At 40.2% G+C, this 18,038-nt stretch overlaps 1 protein-coding gene across 15 annotated transcripts in view; it reads right to left on the minus strand.

The window, feature by feature from the left end:
- Positions 1–826: 826 nt before the first annotated feature.
- Positions 827–18,038, minus strand: part of LOC148672651 (prostaglandin D2 receptor 2-like) — a 57,554-nt gene continuing 40,342 nt past the window's right edge. For 9 of the 15 annotated variants that reach the window (XM_088628473.1, XM_088628469.1, XM_088628470.1 and 6 more), the window contains one exon: positions 827–8,406. In XM_088628473.1, coding sequence (XP_088484599.1) covers positions 7,236–8,360 — 1,125 coding nt within the window. In that variant the 5' untranslated portion in view covers positions 8,361–8,406 and the 3' untranslated portion in view covers positions 827–7,235. The remainder of the gene's footprint in view (positions 8,407–18,038) is intronic. The other 6 variants (XM_088628474.1, XM_088628471.1, XM_088628472.1 and 3 more) reach the window with 3 other exon arrangements.

Consider the following 18,038-nt stretch of genomic DNA (forward strand, 5'->3'; position numbering starts at 1 on the left):
ATGATAAAGAAATGCAGAAAGGCACTCAATTGTGCCTACACCGAGTGCTGCTTCTTCCTAAGAGACATCACTCTCAGGATATGTGGGGAGCATTTTAACCTCCAGAGACACACATTCACATGCATAGCGAAGTTGGAATACCCCTACACATTTTGTACATTTTTTATATGTCTTAAATCATTTAAAAATGAACACTAGAGCACAATAAAGCAGAGGCATGGCACAGAACACAAATATTAATAACTTAAGGAAATGGAGAGGTTATTGTCAATATTTAAAGTTGAAAGATCCAGAGCTCAGTAGTTCTACATCAGTTAGCCTTTAATTACAAGAAATAACTGCCCACCAATTAGTGTTAATGCTTCCCATTTCCCATTCACTGTGAGCTGCACTTAATTAATGCTCATTGTCTTGGTCGTCTGAAATTATGCCATTAGCAGTTTGTTTCCATATACCCCAGTTCTTGCTGCAGAAAAAAAATCATCTACAAGTTTGGAATGTAGGTTTTATTTAAAAAAAAACTCAAAAACAAAGATTTTAAACAAAAATAAAATGAAATACTTAACAAAATGGTGAATGTGTCCTTCACAAATACAGTACCATTTTAAAATTAGCTTTTTCAAATTTATTTTTTCTGTTGTGCAACAAAAGACTAGCAGACGGTTAAACATCAGACATTGTTAAATGACTTAGAATTTGAACTTCTCCTGGGAGACGTTTTGCATTTTGTCTGCATCCAGCAAGAGGTAAAATCTGCTCCCATTACCTTTCTCTAAAGGGAAAATTCTTATTCTTATTTCCCTACCCTACCCAAATGAAACAAATAACACCATCTTACCTTACTGTCAAACTGTATGTAACGGTATGTGAATTACCATACTGTCAAAGCATACGTATATTCAGCAGTACATCAGCACTCTGGAAGACTAAAATTAAAATATCTATAGGTGTCTAAAAGGCTTAGTAGACATTCTATTACTCATCGTTTCACCAAAAAGTGAGGTACTATAGAATGTTGAGTATCTATCTGTAGTCTCTAGTTGTTAAAATTAAGAGCAAGAATTTGCGTTCACAGGGCAGCACAGTAGTGCAGTGATTAGCATTCCTGCCTCACACTACTGCCCTGTCCAGGACGTACCCTGCCTTACAGCAGTTGCTTGCCAGGATAGGTTCCTGCTCTCCCAGGACCCGGAATTAGATAAAGCAGCTAAAAAATGGATGGATGGATTTGTGCTTGCATGTCTTGCCAGTAGGAAAAGAATAATAACTCTCTATAGCTTTGGGCTTCAAAGAGAAGAAAGGGATAATTTTCATTGAATAATGACACTAGACTACAGAGTTCATTTGGACACTCTTCAAAGATCTTCCCCCAAAGAGCTAGATATAAATATTGGCCTACAATATATGAGCAATTCTTATTTTTTTTACAAACAAAACAGAAAATGAGGCAGTAAAGGGTTCAGATTCTAGAGAAACTCAATCTATAGTAATCTGACCATGAATAAAGTTTCTACTCTACCCTTCTAAATACAACTTAATCCAAGGCATTACAAATAATATGTATATCCAACGTATTCTGAAAAACAACACACAAAAAGGCTCTATACTGGCATAAGTGCCTACATCTTAATAAAATATAAAATTGTAATTTAAACCAGCCCTTGCAACATCTAAATTTGCAAAGAAATGAACCCAGTATTTTTGCTAAACAGTTCTAATTCCACAAGAGTGGAATCAATCAGTTTTTTTCTGAAAACCAACTATTTAATGGTTAATAAAGAAGTATATTTTCAGCAATCATCTTTCTAATAGACATGCATAAATCCTTTGCAGAAAGCATATAAAAGTACAGCTTCTGACCCTTTGTGTTAGTCAGGTGAGCCTCAGTCCATCAGTTCTGGAAAATGTTGCAGGACACAGCGTCTTGAGTTTCAAAGACAAAGGACAAAAATAACATAGCTGCACATAATTTTCTTTTGGACAAAGAATGTAAAATACAACACAAGTTAGCTGACAAAGGCTGTCTGTTGATTGGAATGACAGGGAGGGATGTCCATTGGTGTCTTGTGAGGTTTTGAGCTATTGGAACTCCCCACAGTACAGAATGAACAAAAACAAATGCAGACTGTGCACTGAGAGTATCTGAAAAAATAAACAGGTTCAGCAACTTTTAAGGTACATATTACAGTTTACATAGCACAATCTTTAGGAAACGTAAATGAGACACTTTTTCAAAAACATAGGAATATGTAAATCCAAAAGCTATCAGAAAAACGAATTAAGAATTTCATTTACACCTTACTGGGTGGCACAGTGGCACATTGGTTAGTATTGCTGCCTGAATTTCTGTGGGTTCCCTCCAGTTGGTCTGGTTTCCTCCTTACATACAGTATGGACAGCTTATGTGGCTTCTGGGAAAATTGTGCCTGGTGTGAGTGTGTGTCTTCCCTGCGACAGACTGGTGTCCCGTCCAAGGTGTACCCTGCCATGCTCCCATGAAAAAAAACCCTCAAGCATTTTTGCTAATATATTGGACTTATCAGGATGCTGGGCTACACAACCATCCAGAAACTGATTTTATTCTGTTCAGCTGCAGCATCTCATGCAAATTGCAAAGTATTATTTGATGAGCCCGGTGGGGTGTTAGCTTTCCTCAATGTCTCTGGCTTTTGTTTTATTTAAACTCTCACCTTCTTTGTCTAGTTAACGGAGTTTCATTTCAATATTATTCATCAGGTTCTTCATTCATTCAAAAACTTCTCATGAAACTGTCTTTTGACTCAACACTTTCAAGTGTTGAACATTTGCAAAAAAAAAAACACAAAACAAATGACTAAAATAGATTTATACAGCATAGAATAAAAACCATAAATAGGTATAGAGGTAAGCATTGCTGTTTCAAATCTCTGGGGACCTGGGTGGAATTTGAGTCTAGAGAACACATTTTGTGTGGAGTTTATATGTTCCCTGCACTTTTTCTTTCTCTGGGGGCTCTGTTCCCTCTTATAGCTCAAAATCATGCTGGATGATGCTGTTTCTCTGCCCGTTTCAGTCATGTTTATCTAGAAATAGATGGATGTAGTGGCAACACTTCCCACCAGTAATAATTAGAAGATTATTTGGGCAGGTACAGTATGTACTGTAGGGGAACATGTTTAAAGTAGGCGCAACACCTTTACAATTCACAATTTGTTACGACCTCTTAACAGTACTCTTTAAACAGCATAAATTCAGCAAGATGTCGTCAGACACAGCATACAGTACGTTTTTAAGTTTATCCCACTCCTATGCAAAAACAGAAGAACTTGATGCATGGAAAAAAATGGATTTTAGACTTCGCTTTACTTTCATTTGCATGATGCGAGGCTCACAGCGTCTGCTGAAGCACAGTGAACAGTTCACAGGGAAACGCGACAGGGTGTGGTTAGCTTTTTTTTTTTGTTTCAGTGTAGCAACTGCTTTCACGCAATATTAGAACCCACATAGGGATTTGAGCTTCTTATACCACAGTTAATGAATGCAGTGTTCAGTTTAGCCACTAGGGGGAAACAAACTCCGTTCGGATTCGGGCGCTGACAGGAGAAATGCCCAGTCCAATATTACTGTATATAAGAAATAGGGAAAGGTGCAATACACACTACATAGACATGATAGGAATAAAGCACTCAGACTTTTCACAAGGCAATTTATTTCAAACAGCCGGTGGTTCTAGAAATGCAGAATAAAAGAGTACTATCTTGTCCTATTTCTTTAACCTGTGTAGACATAAGGCCTCTTTTTACGTTGTTTGGTCCTGTAAAAATTCTGTGTATCAAGTCGGTGATAAAGAAGATCTGAAAATCTTCACACGTGCTGACAATAAGAGCTCTTCTCAATTTCGTGAAGTATATTTGGGGTCGTCCTTCTACAGAAATTATATTGTTGCTCTATAACCAATCCAAAGGGTGACCAGATACAACTCCGGGTTTAAAGGAATGTCCCACCCTGACAAACAAACTGTCTTTTTGTGGTCTTGAGCACAGAATAATTCAGGGATCCAGATATTGAAAATACAAATTCCTTGAGGGCTTCTGGCCCTCAAAGAAGGTGGGTCTGGACTGTAGGATGATAATTATAATAATAATAATAATAATAATAATAATAATAATAGCTTACATTTATATAGCACTTTTCTGGACACTCCACTCAAAGCGCTTTACAGGTAATGGGGTCTCCCCTCCACCACCACCAATGTGCAGCATCCACCTGGATGATGCAACGGCAGCCATAGTGTGCCAGAACGCTCTCCACACATCAGCTATCAGTGGGAAGGAGAGCAGAGAGTAATGAAGCCAATTCATAGATGGGGATTATTAGGAGGCCATGATTGGTAAGGGCCAATGGGGAATTTGGCCAGGACGCCGGGGTTACACCCCTACTCTTTTCGAGAAACGCCCTGGGATTTTTAATGACCACAGAGAGTCAGGACCTCAGTTTTACGTCTCATCCGAAGGACGGCACCTGTTTACAGTATAGTGTCCCCATCACTATACTGGGGCATTAGGACCCACGTGGACCACAGGGTGAGCGCCCCCTAACACCTCTTCCAGCAGCAACCTTAGTTTTTCCCAGGAGGTCTCCCATTCAGGTACTGACCAGGCTCACACCTGCTTAGCTGCAGTGGGTTGCCAGTTGTGAGTTGCAGGGTGATATGGCTGCTGGCCATATGATGATGGAGGATGAGAAGAAACAGAAAGCAGAGGCAGGGTTGTGAGGTCATTCCTGTGGGCAGACAGACAACATTATTCTCGGAGGAGAGTATGTTATTAAAATTAGGCAGGTTCTTGTTTCCCACAAATTATACAAACACCAAGAGGTCAGGGTACAGCCGGGTATCCGGTCCTGGAATGCATGTTCTCTGGGAAAAGGTTAGAGACATTAGAAAATAGTCTCACCAGAGCTGCATAGCAACAGAACCATCGAATTAAAACCTGGTCACAGTCCACAGAAACACCACATTCCTATAATAATTCACAACTTGGCAGACAACTTCCGCCCGGAGACAAGCTGCCACTCCATTCCAACATATACAGTATCTTAAGGAGTAGAATAAAAGTTGACGGATGATAAGTTAAGTTGTAGGTTGTAGGTTTACTCAATATGAACTAGCAAGTCACAGAAAAAACATAGCTTCTCTCGAATCAATCCAGAGAAGAGCAGCCAGATACACTCCAAGACTTAAAAGGAATGCTGCCCAGGCTAAAAGAGAATTTTAAAAATATATCAGAGGACACGTGTGCAAACTATCCAAACATGCTTTTAAAACTGAAGAAAACAACCCTTTTACACAAGGGGTCCAAGAGGTCCATTTTTCTGAGGGATTTACAGGTCTCCTATATCTCTTATAGCTGCTATAGACTGGGGTGAAATGCCAACAGTGACTAAGTAAATGATTAGTTCCATTACAAACTCATGAACTTAGGGTGGAAAGAAATCCATTAGCATTTCATTCCTCGAGAACTGGTTTAACCCAATTTATTCTGTTCAGTGCTTGGTTTTAAAGAGAGTTAATAAGAAATGCAGCACACAGACCTATTCACTTCTTCTTTACCTTGCCTCTTAAAGCACCACTCCCACATTCCTGTCTAAACAGATCTTGCAATGTGACCAGTTCATGGACCAACACAAGTGGGAATGACTCTACATCAAAGTATATACGTGTTGCTCTGCATGAAGACAACTGTTTCAAAATCCAGACACCTGAATGATTTCTGAAATACAGAAATAAGGTAGTTTGGGAGTTTTTAAACCATCTTGCAAGTTTTTAGCAGCTGGAGACACGTTCAAGAAAAGATTAATTGAAGATTCAGTTCAATTTAAAGGCTGCAGAAAACAAAAAAAAGCAGGATTGAGAGTTCCTGGCCACTGTTAACTATTCAATTAGCTCACAGGAATGGTCTTAATTCAGTCTAGACTTGTATCCTTCTAGCATTGACACTGGCATTCTCTACACAGGTCAAAACTACATTCAATTTTATTCTATGTTAAAATGAACTGTTAGGAGCCATGAGCAGGTTACACTATTTAACAGACTTAACCACACATTAACATATCATTGAATTTCACTCCTTGTAGACCTACAATATCACCTCAGTCATTTTGTAGAATGCTAGCTTCCACTTTCTTTTTCAAATCCCATTCTAGTCAAGTTACGTCAAAAATATATCAAATTTAATAATAGGTGTGAATGTAGTTAGTACTGTTATTTCATAGCTCTTTTTTTCTGGATTTGACCTTGAACTGGTGTGTCTTCTGTGTGGAGTTTCAGTGTTCTCCCAAGCCCTTGTTTCCTCCCATCAGCCCCAGTTGTGGGTGCCCCCAGTGACTGACAGGTCTTCCCCCCCAGTTGTAGCTCTGCCTGGAACCCTGTTCTTCCAGGAATAAGTGGCTTTCTGATACTAGATCCAGGGATAGAAAAGGGAAACCCAGTACGTTAAAGTCGATTCACTGAAACAGCTCCCACTATTGAGCGTGAAAGAGTGGCTGATACATGCAGAAGAGCTTAAATGTTTGTTGCTAAATTTTGTGACTACATTTTGTGACTCAGATGCAGCTTTCCAATACTTATGCTCAAAATCCTACAAGCACGAAAAAGACACAAAAGTGAATTTACTGATAATGCACATATTTCCTATTAATTAGTTTACATATGTATATGTATGTACAAATTAGGCTGGTGGGCTGCATGGTGTTGAGTTTATCCCCCAAAAAAGAAAAAAAACATTAGTCTCATTCACATAATGAATGGCTCACGCTAGTTTGAGTTTGGTTAATTGGTAAGGCAGCATATTCTCTGAAAAATAAAAGCAGTTTTTATTCTTGAGCTCCAGGACAAAGGAACTGTGCTCCCGTTTGGCCCGTGAATGTTTCAGCAGTGCACAATCATTGTTAGTTTGTTGATTTTGTTAAAAACAAGGGATCGTACAAAGTCCACAGCATTCCACTTGTGAAGTCACAATTTCATAAAAAAATAATGAGTTATACTTAGGAGCTGAAAAACATGGCCTAAGAATTTCTATACAGGAATTCATGACAGGCAAGTCATTTTCCCTCATTCCCTCCCATGGAGCGTAGATTCACCATTCTAACTTATTGCAGACGTCCTATAGTTATATAACACCTATCACCCCAGAGGACATCAGTCATCATTGCCTTTCCTGTTGACAGACTCTATTGGCATGAGCCAAGGTCAAAGGTCAAAACACAGTCGGCAGGTCCTCCTCCTTCTCCATGCTGCTCAGCTTGTCGCGCTGCCACCGGAACTTGTACCCGCGGCTCAACAGCTCGCTGGTGCTGACCGAGGAGCGCGTGGTGCTGCGGCGGTGTTGGAAGTCTGTGTCCTCCATCAGCACGCTCTCCATCACTGCGGTCAGCGACTGCCGGATCTTGGCCAAGAAGTCAGGACAGCTGAACACATACAGGAAGGGGTTGACGACGCTGTTGATGAAGGCCAGGCTGCTGACCAGTGGCAGAGCCATGGAGACCGGGCGACCGAGACTGGGGTAATAATGAGTGGCCGCCTCCAGCAAGCTGAAGATGTGATAAGGAATCCAGCAGAGGATGAAAGTGATGATGACGGCCACCACCAGGCGGAAGAACCGATAGGTACGCTTCCTGCCGCGTCTCGTGATGCTGGAGCTCACGGCCATGTAGCTGCCAATGATCACAAGCAGTGGAATGAAGAACGACAACAGGAACTTGCTGATGGCCAAGACATCCTGCCTCATCCCACAGAGGCTGTCCACCTCTTGATCGGGGGACCTGTATTGTGCATAGTTATAATAGCACATGATCCTCCCATCGTTTCTCTCGATGGTGTCCCGAAAGACATAATAAGGGATCGTGTTGATAACGGCCAGGATCCAGATCCCGATGCACACCTGCGTGGCCAGACGGACATCTCGGTGGTTCTGGGACCACACAGGGTATATGACCACCACGCAGCGGTCCAGGCTGATCACGCTAAGCAGGAAGCCACTCACAAACATGTTGAGGAAAAACATTGAGGAGTGGATCTTGCAGAAGGTGGTCCCCAGGGTCCAGGTGCCACCACTTGCCAGGAAGTGGGTGAAGAATGGCAGAGAGATAGTGGCCAGGAGGTCGGAGGCTGCTAGGTTAATGATCCAGACACTGATCACTGTCCGACGCACCCGGAATCCAATCACCCACAGGATCAGGAGGTTCTCCAGGATCCCAAAAATGGACACAATGCCATGCAAGCAGACGGCTGCATAGCTGAAGGACCTGTCCGAACTGTTGGAATGCTTGGAGGCGTTTATCATGGCCCTAATGAGAGGGCAGTACACAGCATTCTCTGCCATTTCACTTTGGATCCTGGGAGCAGCTTCTTTCGGTGTCCTTTTGTTCCTCGAAACAAAAAAACAACAAGTATTTAGAAGAAACAAAGAACAGACTGAGCTGTCAGTTCCACAGAGGAACAAGGATTTCATTCCACACTGAAGGTGTATAGAAGCAAAAGAGGGAGAGAGGTGAGACATGGAAAAGGTGGGACAGGCAGGGGGTGGATGTAAAGGGCTGTGAGACAATTCTCTGAATTAAGTGCTAAATACTCAGTCAATTTTCTTTCAGTTTCCCCAAGGTAAATGGTAGAACATGTTCTCCAAGAAATTCCATTGACATTACATGTATTACTTTGGCTAATGTATTTATCCACAGACTTACAATTGATCCAGTCAAGATGCAAAGGGTGTCTATAAACACAGCACAGAACAACAATAAAACCACAAGAAACACTATGTGCAGTGTCAGCTAAGGACTCAGATAGTCAGTATGAGAGGGGTTATCACAGCCTTTAGGGAAATGCAAACAGATTGTTAGATGAGAAAGAGGCCCTCTGGAGTGTCACAAAGTTTCTAGAGCACCATGTATGTGTGTGCTGTAGGATATGCTTTTACAGGTTATACAGCAGCTCTGGCCTATACTGCAACTGTGGACAAGAATGTTGTGGAGATCACATGGTCAGCAGTATGAGACGTTGGTGGCTGTGGACAGTTAAGGGGACTGTGGAGAAAAAGGTTCTGTAGATCAGGTGGTCAGCAGTGTGAGATGGTGGTGGTTGTAGATCAGGTGGTCAGCAGTGTGAGATGATGGTGGTTGTACTGTAGATCAGGTGGCTAGCAGTGTGAGATGATCAATGGGGCAAGTATCAATGGGCCTGAACAATTGGTCTGGTTTCATAAAATAGAAAAGGGCTGTTCATTTGGCAATGGACAGGGGGTTAGGATAGATTACGTTTGTGGAAATTAGCCAGGACCCCTACTCCCTAGCCCTACCAACTATATGGATAACAAAAAATCAGGAAAGCCCAGAGAAACGTAAGGTGTTTCCAGTGCAAAGTTCATTCAAAAAAGCAAAAAAAATATTCTTAAGCTCAACATTTTGTAGTAATAAAATCAAGCAGCAATATTATCTAATCCAAAACTGCAGATATTTTATCTTTTTTTATTCAAATTTATTTTAAATAAAAAGATTCACTAAAAAATAAATCAGGCAACAATTAATCTCATATGAGCTTTGTGTTCAAAGTCCAGATAAGGCTAATGATGTTTGGTTAAAACATAGCCATCCTTGTTCTGTAAGCAACAGGTTTTTGTGGTTTTATTTCACAAATCATCTCAAGATGAGGTTTAAATTAAATACCACATGATCAAATCAAAAAAGCACTTAGAAAAGATTTGTTTTTGGAGCACTTATTAGAAGTACAACAATGGAAAGAACTAAGATTAGAGGAGATGTAGTCATGTGAGAAATACACAGAAATCTAACCAATAAATATGGCTTATTCCCACGTTTCTTCACAAAAACAGGTCTTCACAGGTTTTACTGATGCAAATGAACATTTACATCTATTAATAAAGTTTAAAATGCTAAAATAAACCCAAATAATACTCAACAGCTTCAATCAGTCACATCATATGTTAATGTTATTGTTACACACATTATACATAGTAAAACAAATTCTTTAAACATACTTCAGAATTCTACTGATAGGAAAATGTGTCAGAATTCTTTTTGGAAAATATCTAAGCAAAGCTTCCAGCAAAGATGGACATGAACTGTATTTCCAATCCAAGAAATAGCACTAGGAAAATCTAACATATAGAATGACTTGAAATAACCCAATCTATTCCCACCAAGAAAGCATTGGCTTTTGTAATATACAAGCAGAATTTTGAGTTTTTTGTGGATTTTGTGTATTTGTGCTTGATTGTTTTATTATCCACATTCTCATGTGAATGGTCATCTGGTTTTTCTGTTAATTATTTTATTTTTGGTACTACTGGTGTTTAGGATGGTATGTGAAGTTGAGCTGGATGCTGTGTATTATCAGTTTCATGTTGTATATTTGTATTGCACTGTATGTCTTTTAATTTTATGAGCTTATCAAACCGATTTTATGCAACTAGTTGTTATTACGAAAGCTTATTAGCGCCAAAGAGAAAAAAAATAACTCGTTTATACGAGAAAATAATTATAAGCACAGCAGTTGTGTACTATATAAATATTGTAAATTCCATGGCACTGTATAATATATGCAATAACATTGTCCTATGCAAAGAAGCATTGACTTTAACAACCGGGGTAAAGTTAGCTTGAAGTTCGAAAACGATTTTGGCACGCCTGTACCGTTTACACGAAACCTCTTGTGGGTGCTGTGGTTTAAATGCGATTGGTTTGTGAACAGAATACCCCTATCCCAGTGCATTGTGCCACATTAAATAAAAGCAGAGAAAAAGAGATTCAGAACGCAAAGCTGTGTCAGTGTTCCGTGTAAAAAATCGGTTTGGACATCATGGGAGCTGTTTTTAATAAGCTGCTGAGTAAAGAATATTTTAATCTTCCTGCTGTCAGTAGTATTGTGAATATAGTGTAACGCTTACGGCCGACAAGCAGTGTAAGAGCCGGCGTACCAGAGCGGGTGACGTCACCGCCCTTCCCTGTGATAGCAGGACCACAGCTAGTGGGCTGTGGAGAGATCTCTCTTTGGCTCACGGGGCTAGGTCGCTGCAGAGAGACGCGGAAGTCCCGGGTTCGAGCCACCTATACTTTGGGCCGACCAGATGCGCCCGCCTGAGCCCCCGTTGCGTTACAATAGTTTACCCTTACCTGAATGAAAACAGGACGTAAAGGAAGGGTTTCAGAAATCAAACAAAGCTTTATTCCCGTGCTTACAGTCTGATTAATTGGAGACTGCGCTATTCTGCTGCCTATGGTCATATACGTGTTTTTCGCACGAAGCCGTATTGAACAGTATTTCAATGTGAACTTGTGTACACAGCGGTCCCCCGGGTTCCAGTTAGTGCGTAATTACGCATCGATGAAAAAAGATAATTAGCTCACTGATAGTTTGATGTAGAGGCTGTGGAAATATCCACAAGTCGTGGTCTTTAAAATGCATTTGGTTTGAAGGCGTTCTGTGCTTCCATTGCGAAGATATGGACAAAAGAATATTCGTGCTTGGTCCAAAAAATGTCATAAAAATGACAAAATGAAGGCTGAGAAAGCATTCACAATGTATTTTATACACAAAGCAAGTGTTCTCGCAACTCTAAGAGGTTTCGTGCCAAAATCGTTTTCGAACTTTACCCCGGTGCAAAAACCCATGTACAGTATATGTTTGTGCAGTTTCACGTGTACTGTCTCTTGTATACAGGAAGTACAGCACAGTGCCGGTGAGTATTACTGGGTCAAACGCGTGTATTTGTCGCCGTTTCTCTGACGAGTAGAAATTACACGGCTTTCCAAACGTATGCTATTGCATGAAACCCATGAAACAGCAGAAACGTGTACTGTACCTGGGTTTTTGTGGAATCCTTAAACATTGAATGGGATACATTTACGATGACTTGAAACTCAGATATAATACCTACTGTTGGCTTACTGTTACTGTTATTGTTGGTCAGTCGTTAAATCCTCAAAAGATTTTAGACTACAGTATGCTGACAAGAAATGCATTTGAATTTGGAATTTCACAGCAAAGTGCAGGAAAAGTGTATTTCGAAGGGCGAAGAAGCAGTATTTGTGTGTCCGGTTGCAAAGAAGTCAATGTAAAGAGATGGGGTAATACAGAACAAAAAGTAGAATTCCAGGACAGCACACAACCCGTTATACAGTTTGTACGTTGTTGGCTTGCCGTTTACTGTTACAAACAGTAACAACTGGTATATAAGTCTTGCCATCAAGTCACCGTGAATGCGTTCTGTTCAATTTTTAAAGAGTACGCAAAAACCTATGTACATGTTTCTGCAGCTTTACATCCAGAAAAACATACGTTTGGAAAGCCGTGTCATTTCTACTTGACAGAAACAGCGAAAATAATACGTGTTTAACCTGGGGATGATTACCGACACGGTGTTGTACATCATGTATACAAAAGACAGAACACGTGCTCCTTTAGATTATTTTTTTCTTTATATTCTGCTGTTGTTAAAGTCAATACTTTGCACGGGGCAATATTATTGCATATACAGCATAAATCAATTAACAGTATTAATATAGTTCGCAACACGTGTTTAATAATTTTCTTGTTTAAACAAGATACTATCTCCTATAAACGAGTTTTTTTTTTTCCGTGGCGCTAATAAGGTTTCGTATGTTACAGCAATAAAACTTGAATTTGATTTGAAACAGTTAAGAAATATTAACACTTCTAAATTCCCAGTGCAGCATCAGAGACACCAAGAGGATTAATTCAATGTAAGGTCCATAGGTTTTCATAATGAGCTGGTGAGATATTACAAGAGCTCAGCATGGAAGGAAATACCTACAACCTGTCCCAGCCACAAGTTAGTGGCAATAGTGATTTTTAGAACAAAGCAGTGGATAAAAAAGGAAGGATGTTTCTGGCCTGATCTTCCACAACAGCCAAGTAACCTGTGGTCGGACTCAGTTTCACCATATCGGCATAGTCGATATGGTGACCAGTTGGACCAGTTGGTTCTTCGAGCCACAACCTGTTATACTCCAAAGCAAAGGTCTCCCATCCCAAAGCTGACCGCACCCAGGCTTCAGAAGTCTGACAAGATAAGGGTTCAGGGTGATACAGCCATTACACAACCTACTCACTTCTCCACCCTCCCTCAACAGAAATCAGAGCAGCTCGGTCCCTGACCACATTTCAGCAGTGCTCAAGGCTCTCTGGTTTAGATAGCACCTGTAATGCGCCCGTTTCCAACTCAGTCCTTCAATAACTCTTACACAGTGCTGCACAAATGATTTTAATGATCAAACTGGTAACGTGGCTTGCTAATCTTTTGCTGGTGACTGCAAATCTGCAATCCACACCAACGTCTCTGCTCTGTATCTCCCCCTTTCTGTACACTGTTTTCTTCTTACTGTTTTATCTCATCTGTGGAATTGCACTATTCTTCAGGTTAGTGCATAAATTTAATTTTCTGGTATTTTAGTCATTTAAACTTACTGTATTTGTGTCATTGTTCCTTCAACTAACATTCAGGTTTTTGTTTTAGTTTGCAGGTTGTGAGGGTTGTGCTGCCAGGAACAGTCTTGATATAAGACCAGTAAAGCTGGTAGAGGAGGGATGTACAATCCTGACCCTGGAAGGGAGCCCTGTGTTTTCAATGCGAAAAAAGCGACACTTTAAAGAGACCTAGAAAACCTACAGACACTCCAGCCCTCCAGAACCAAGACTGGACAGCCCTGATGTAGAGATAAACACATAAATGCACAGTAAAATCTATAGGAAGCTGCAAACTTACTGAAGCACATCTTAAGAAGTGATCTGCCAGAGGTTCAAAAATTAAGATCTTTCATAAAGAAAGAATATTTAACAACCTAGAGGGTCAGTTTATCTGCAATTTCTTAAGCTCTCTTAATGCACATAACTTTTTCCACACTGTAGCTATTTCATTATAATTATTTTATAATGAATCTGTTATTTTTCTAATCACTTTATCTAGATCAGGGTTGCAAGGGAGCCAGATTTCTACCACAAGCCAATTAACTTACCAGTATGGCTCTGGACTGTGGGAGGAAACTGGAGCACCCAGAGGAAACACAAGCAAACATGAGGAGACCATGCAAACTCCACACACACAGCACCCCAGATCCGGAATTAAACCCAGGGTCCCAGCGCTCTGAGGCTGCAATGTTAACCACTGCACCACCCTGTCACCCTAATAAGAGTTTTATCACGCACAAATCAGTCTTTTCAGAGCGAGGCAGAAGTGCTCATGAACGATGGGGAAAAAATCTGCTTAGTAAACGGAGAAAATCCCTTCTGTTCAGGACTTTTGAAAGACGTGATGTGTCAGGAGACAACTGAAGTGACAAAGGTCATCTTCAGCAGATAAGATTTCTACAACGCTGAAATAATGAGTTTTTTCAAAGAAACATTGTCAGCATCCGGTGTTCATAGGCTATTTTAGAGAGTCGAAGTCTGACTCTTGGTTAAAAATCTGATCATCAGTCAGCATCACCATTGGGCTGCAGTCTGTCTCTCAGTATTTTCAAAAGATTTCCTCAAATTCAGCAAGCTGTGGTCTGACCTTCTGCAACTTATTTTAATGAAACAATGTAGAATACGAGAAATAAACACTACTAGAGCTAATCAAAGTTTTCCTGTTCTTTGAAGTCAAAGCTAAGTCATCTCAGGTCATTTACAAGTCTTGTTATGTGTCAGTAACCTGCTCACAGTACTTGTGAGTTTCTCTGTATCTCCTGACATTCTCTTGCGAGACTTATTTTAGGGGTTTTGTGTAACTAATGTTTAGTCCGTTGTTACTGAAGCACAGCTTGAGGAAGATTAGTGAAATGCATGGTCAGTGCAGGCCTTGTTAGTGAAACATTAATCCATTTTCATTTTCTAAACAGATGTACAGGGTTGTGGGGGAGCCAGAGCCTGTCTTGGTAACCAACACGCTGGATGTGACGCCAGCACACCACAGGGCAGACAGACACACTCACACCAGGGTCACCTTCTTCAGAAGCCAATTAACCTACTAGCATGATTTTTGACTTTGGGAGGAAGCCAGCGCACCTGGAGGAAACCTACATGAACACAGGAAAAACATGCAGATAGCAACTCAGGTCCAGAAATGAACCCATTTTAACTGAACTGATTGGAGGCAGTCCTGAAAGTCCCCAATTAGAACAGGGTTCATACCGATTACAACTGTCACTCAGATTTTTAAGAACTGAAAGGATTTTCTTTAAAAAATAGGCCTCAAATTGAACATCAATTAGTCAATTAGCTTGTAATTAAGAGCTGAGCTGGAGCACAGCCCAGAAAAATCGAGAGTTGCCCAGGACCCAGACTGAGGTAACATATGATTTACTTATTTACTGTATTAATGTCAACAGGTAACACATATCTATACATTCTTTATAAAGGAGTTAAATATTATTGCTCAGTGCTATTGTGACTTTCACAGGGAACTACTACATGTCTTACAGATAAGTGTTCATCGTTGTTTCTGAGTTCACAGGGGAAAGGTAGCATCTAGCTGTTAGCCTTTTTTAGAGTGCGGTCCTATTTTCATTGCTATAAAAGCTCTTTTTCTTCATTATCTGTAAGACATACTGCCTTACATATCCTGTTTTTGAAAAAGCAAAAAAATACTGAGCTGTTGTGTTATCTGTTGTCTTTCTCCACATCCTTGATGGCTAGATTCTTCACACTTCCTATTCGTCTTTGAAATCTACTTCACTCCTCATTGCCGTGAGGTTCAAAGAAGTGCTTCAAGCGGCAGAAACGAGTCTTGGCAAGATACAAGTGTGTCCTGTTTTTTTAATGAAACATATTTATGTTGCCTGAAGGCATTAGCTCATATCTTTACAGACATCTTTGTGCTTTTTACGAGTTGCTTCCTACTAATAAAAGTTACATTTGGGGTAAAAAAGGACTTTCCTAGAACATTAAGTCTAAAGGTCTGCCTGACAGCACTCTCTCCATCATGACCAGAGTCTTATAATTAATCAGGGGAATGCAAACTTCACACCTGGTAATGGCAAATGTAATCAGGCTTCATTCAAAATTGCTTTCATTAAAAAAAAGATTGAATTTTAAAAAGTAAAGTACATCAAACGGGCTTCCTGCAGCAGGGTTCTGGACAGGAATCAAGTACATTATCTAAGGAATATTTTCTTTCACTGCAGTGCCACTAGATTGCTACTGAACGATCTCTAAAAGGATAATTGTTTATTACCTTGGAGAAAAAGAAAAGCCCATTTCAGGACTAGGGCAAAACATATAACCAACGTTATTTCAACAAAAGCATAAAGGCATAAGTAGAAAACGAACACTGGATTATGTATACTGTTGTGAGGCTGTCACACTTTAATCTTGCTGGAAAGAGAAAGACCCCAGATACACCAGAACAGAAGTCTATAGTCTGTGGCCAATTGCACAAAAAAAAAGTTAAACTTCCCCTTTTCATTTGGGTTTGTTGCTGAACAAAGTAACTAAGTCACTGAACACAATGAAAACCTGAGCCACAATCAAAAAACATATATTCTTGCCAAATGTTGTAAGCAGTCTGTCAAAATATGGGGTAAGATTGTGGAGGAGGTCTATTATGGGCCTGGACTCCTGCAGATGTAATTGTTTTTTTACAGATTTTCTGAGCTTCTAGCTCAACTTGAGCTGATGACTGAAGTTAACTGAGGTGGATCACAGATGGCTAATTGAGCCCAGGTGCTGCCCATTGCAATCTAAAGTCTATAAGGGTGGGGCTGCGATGTTTTTAAAAAATATATATTTTGGATGACTAAGGCGTGCTGGTACAGATTCAGTAAATATTATGTAATTTTCTTGTGTTTATTGGTTGCTGGTTAGCAGTTAAGAGACCCAGAGTTTATTATAAAGTCAAGGGGAGCTAAGACCCCAGTATTAGGAATAGTATTCGCCTTTGGTTAAAGAGATTCAAGTTTATCAGGGAGTGATCGGGATTCTGGAACTTTCTCTGGTATGTTGTCAGCACTTACAAAACCATCTATAACTAGAAGAGAAGGTCAAAAGAGCTTGGCTGTGGTGACCAGCCCACCCTATGTGTCACAGGAGCTTTAAATTGTCAGTTTGCACAGCCCTGAAAAACAATTTAGGAATTCTTCCAAGTAACTTATGCACTTGGAAGAAAAACAGAACACATTATATTTCTCCAGGAGAAGGGTTGCGGTGTGCAGCACTGTTACAGAGGCATGGTGGCAAATTCGACCCGGCTAAGAGTGTTACAATTGGAATTGACAACAAATCCAAATCATGATCCCTCCTTGTTTTTCCTTCCTATTCTGGCACTTTGTACAGGGCTCCAACCCTTGATTGTAAGAGTTCCAAGGAACTCGATGAGGCATGAGATAGAAATCTAGATTACTGACTGCCAATTCTTCAGGCATTGTTTTCCATGAAACACAGCCTGACTCGCGCAGCAGTGTAGGTTAAATACCCTCACCACAGAACTCCAACGTGGACATGCCAAAATTGGCAAAAATGGTAATTTGGGGGCAAAATATGTCTCTTGCACTGCATGCTGTTTTGAGGTGAACAGTGGAGACAAGATCGTTATGGACAAAACACCTGAAGATGATGTTTAATGGACACAAGTGCAGGGTACTACATGTAGATAAAAGGAAAATTATAGATATAAAATGGGAAACATAGGTCTTCATGCTGACCCATTCACATCTGCCAGGCAATGTGGGGAAGCAATAATGGCAAACAAAATTCTAGGATACAGACTTAGAATTTAAATAAAGAATTTACATCTTGTTATTGTGCTAAAATACTATAACACATTAGTAAGCCCTCAGAATACTATGCACAATTTTGGTTACCACTTTATAGAAAAGTTATTCTGCTCTGGAATCTGTCCTGGGAAGAACAGCCAGATACTATACATGATAGGGCTTACTAACATGTACTGAAAGAACTGAATATTTTAGTGTTGAACTGTGACTACAGTGGGCCTTGAACAAACATGCAATATCCTGAAAAGTAACAAGAGTCAACCCTGAGGATTGCT

Source organism: Lepisosteus platostomus, chromosome 4 (genome assembly GCF_059453375.1).
Source record: "Lepisosteus platostomus isolate fLepPlt1 chromosome 4, fLepPlt1.hap1, whole genome shotgun sequence".
Classification (NCBI taxonomy): Eukaryota; Metazoa; Chordata; class Actinopteri; order Semionotiformes; family Lepisosteidae; genus Lepisosteus; species Lepisosteus platostomus.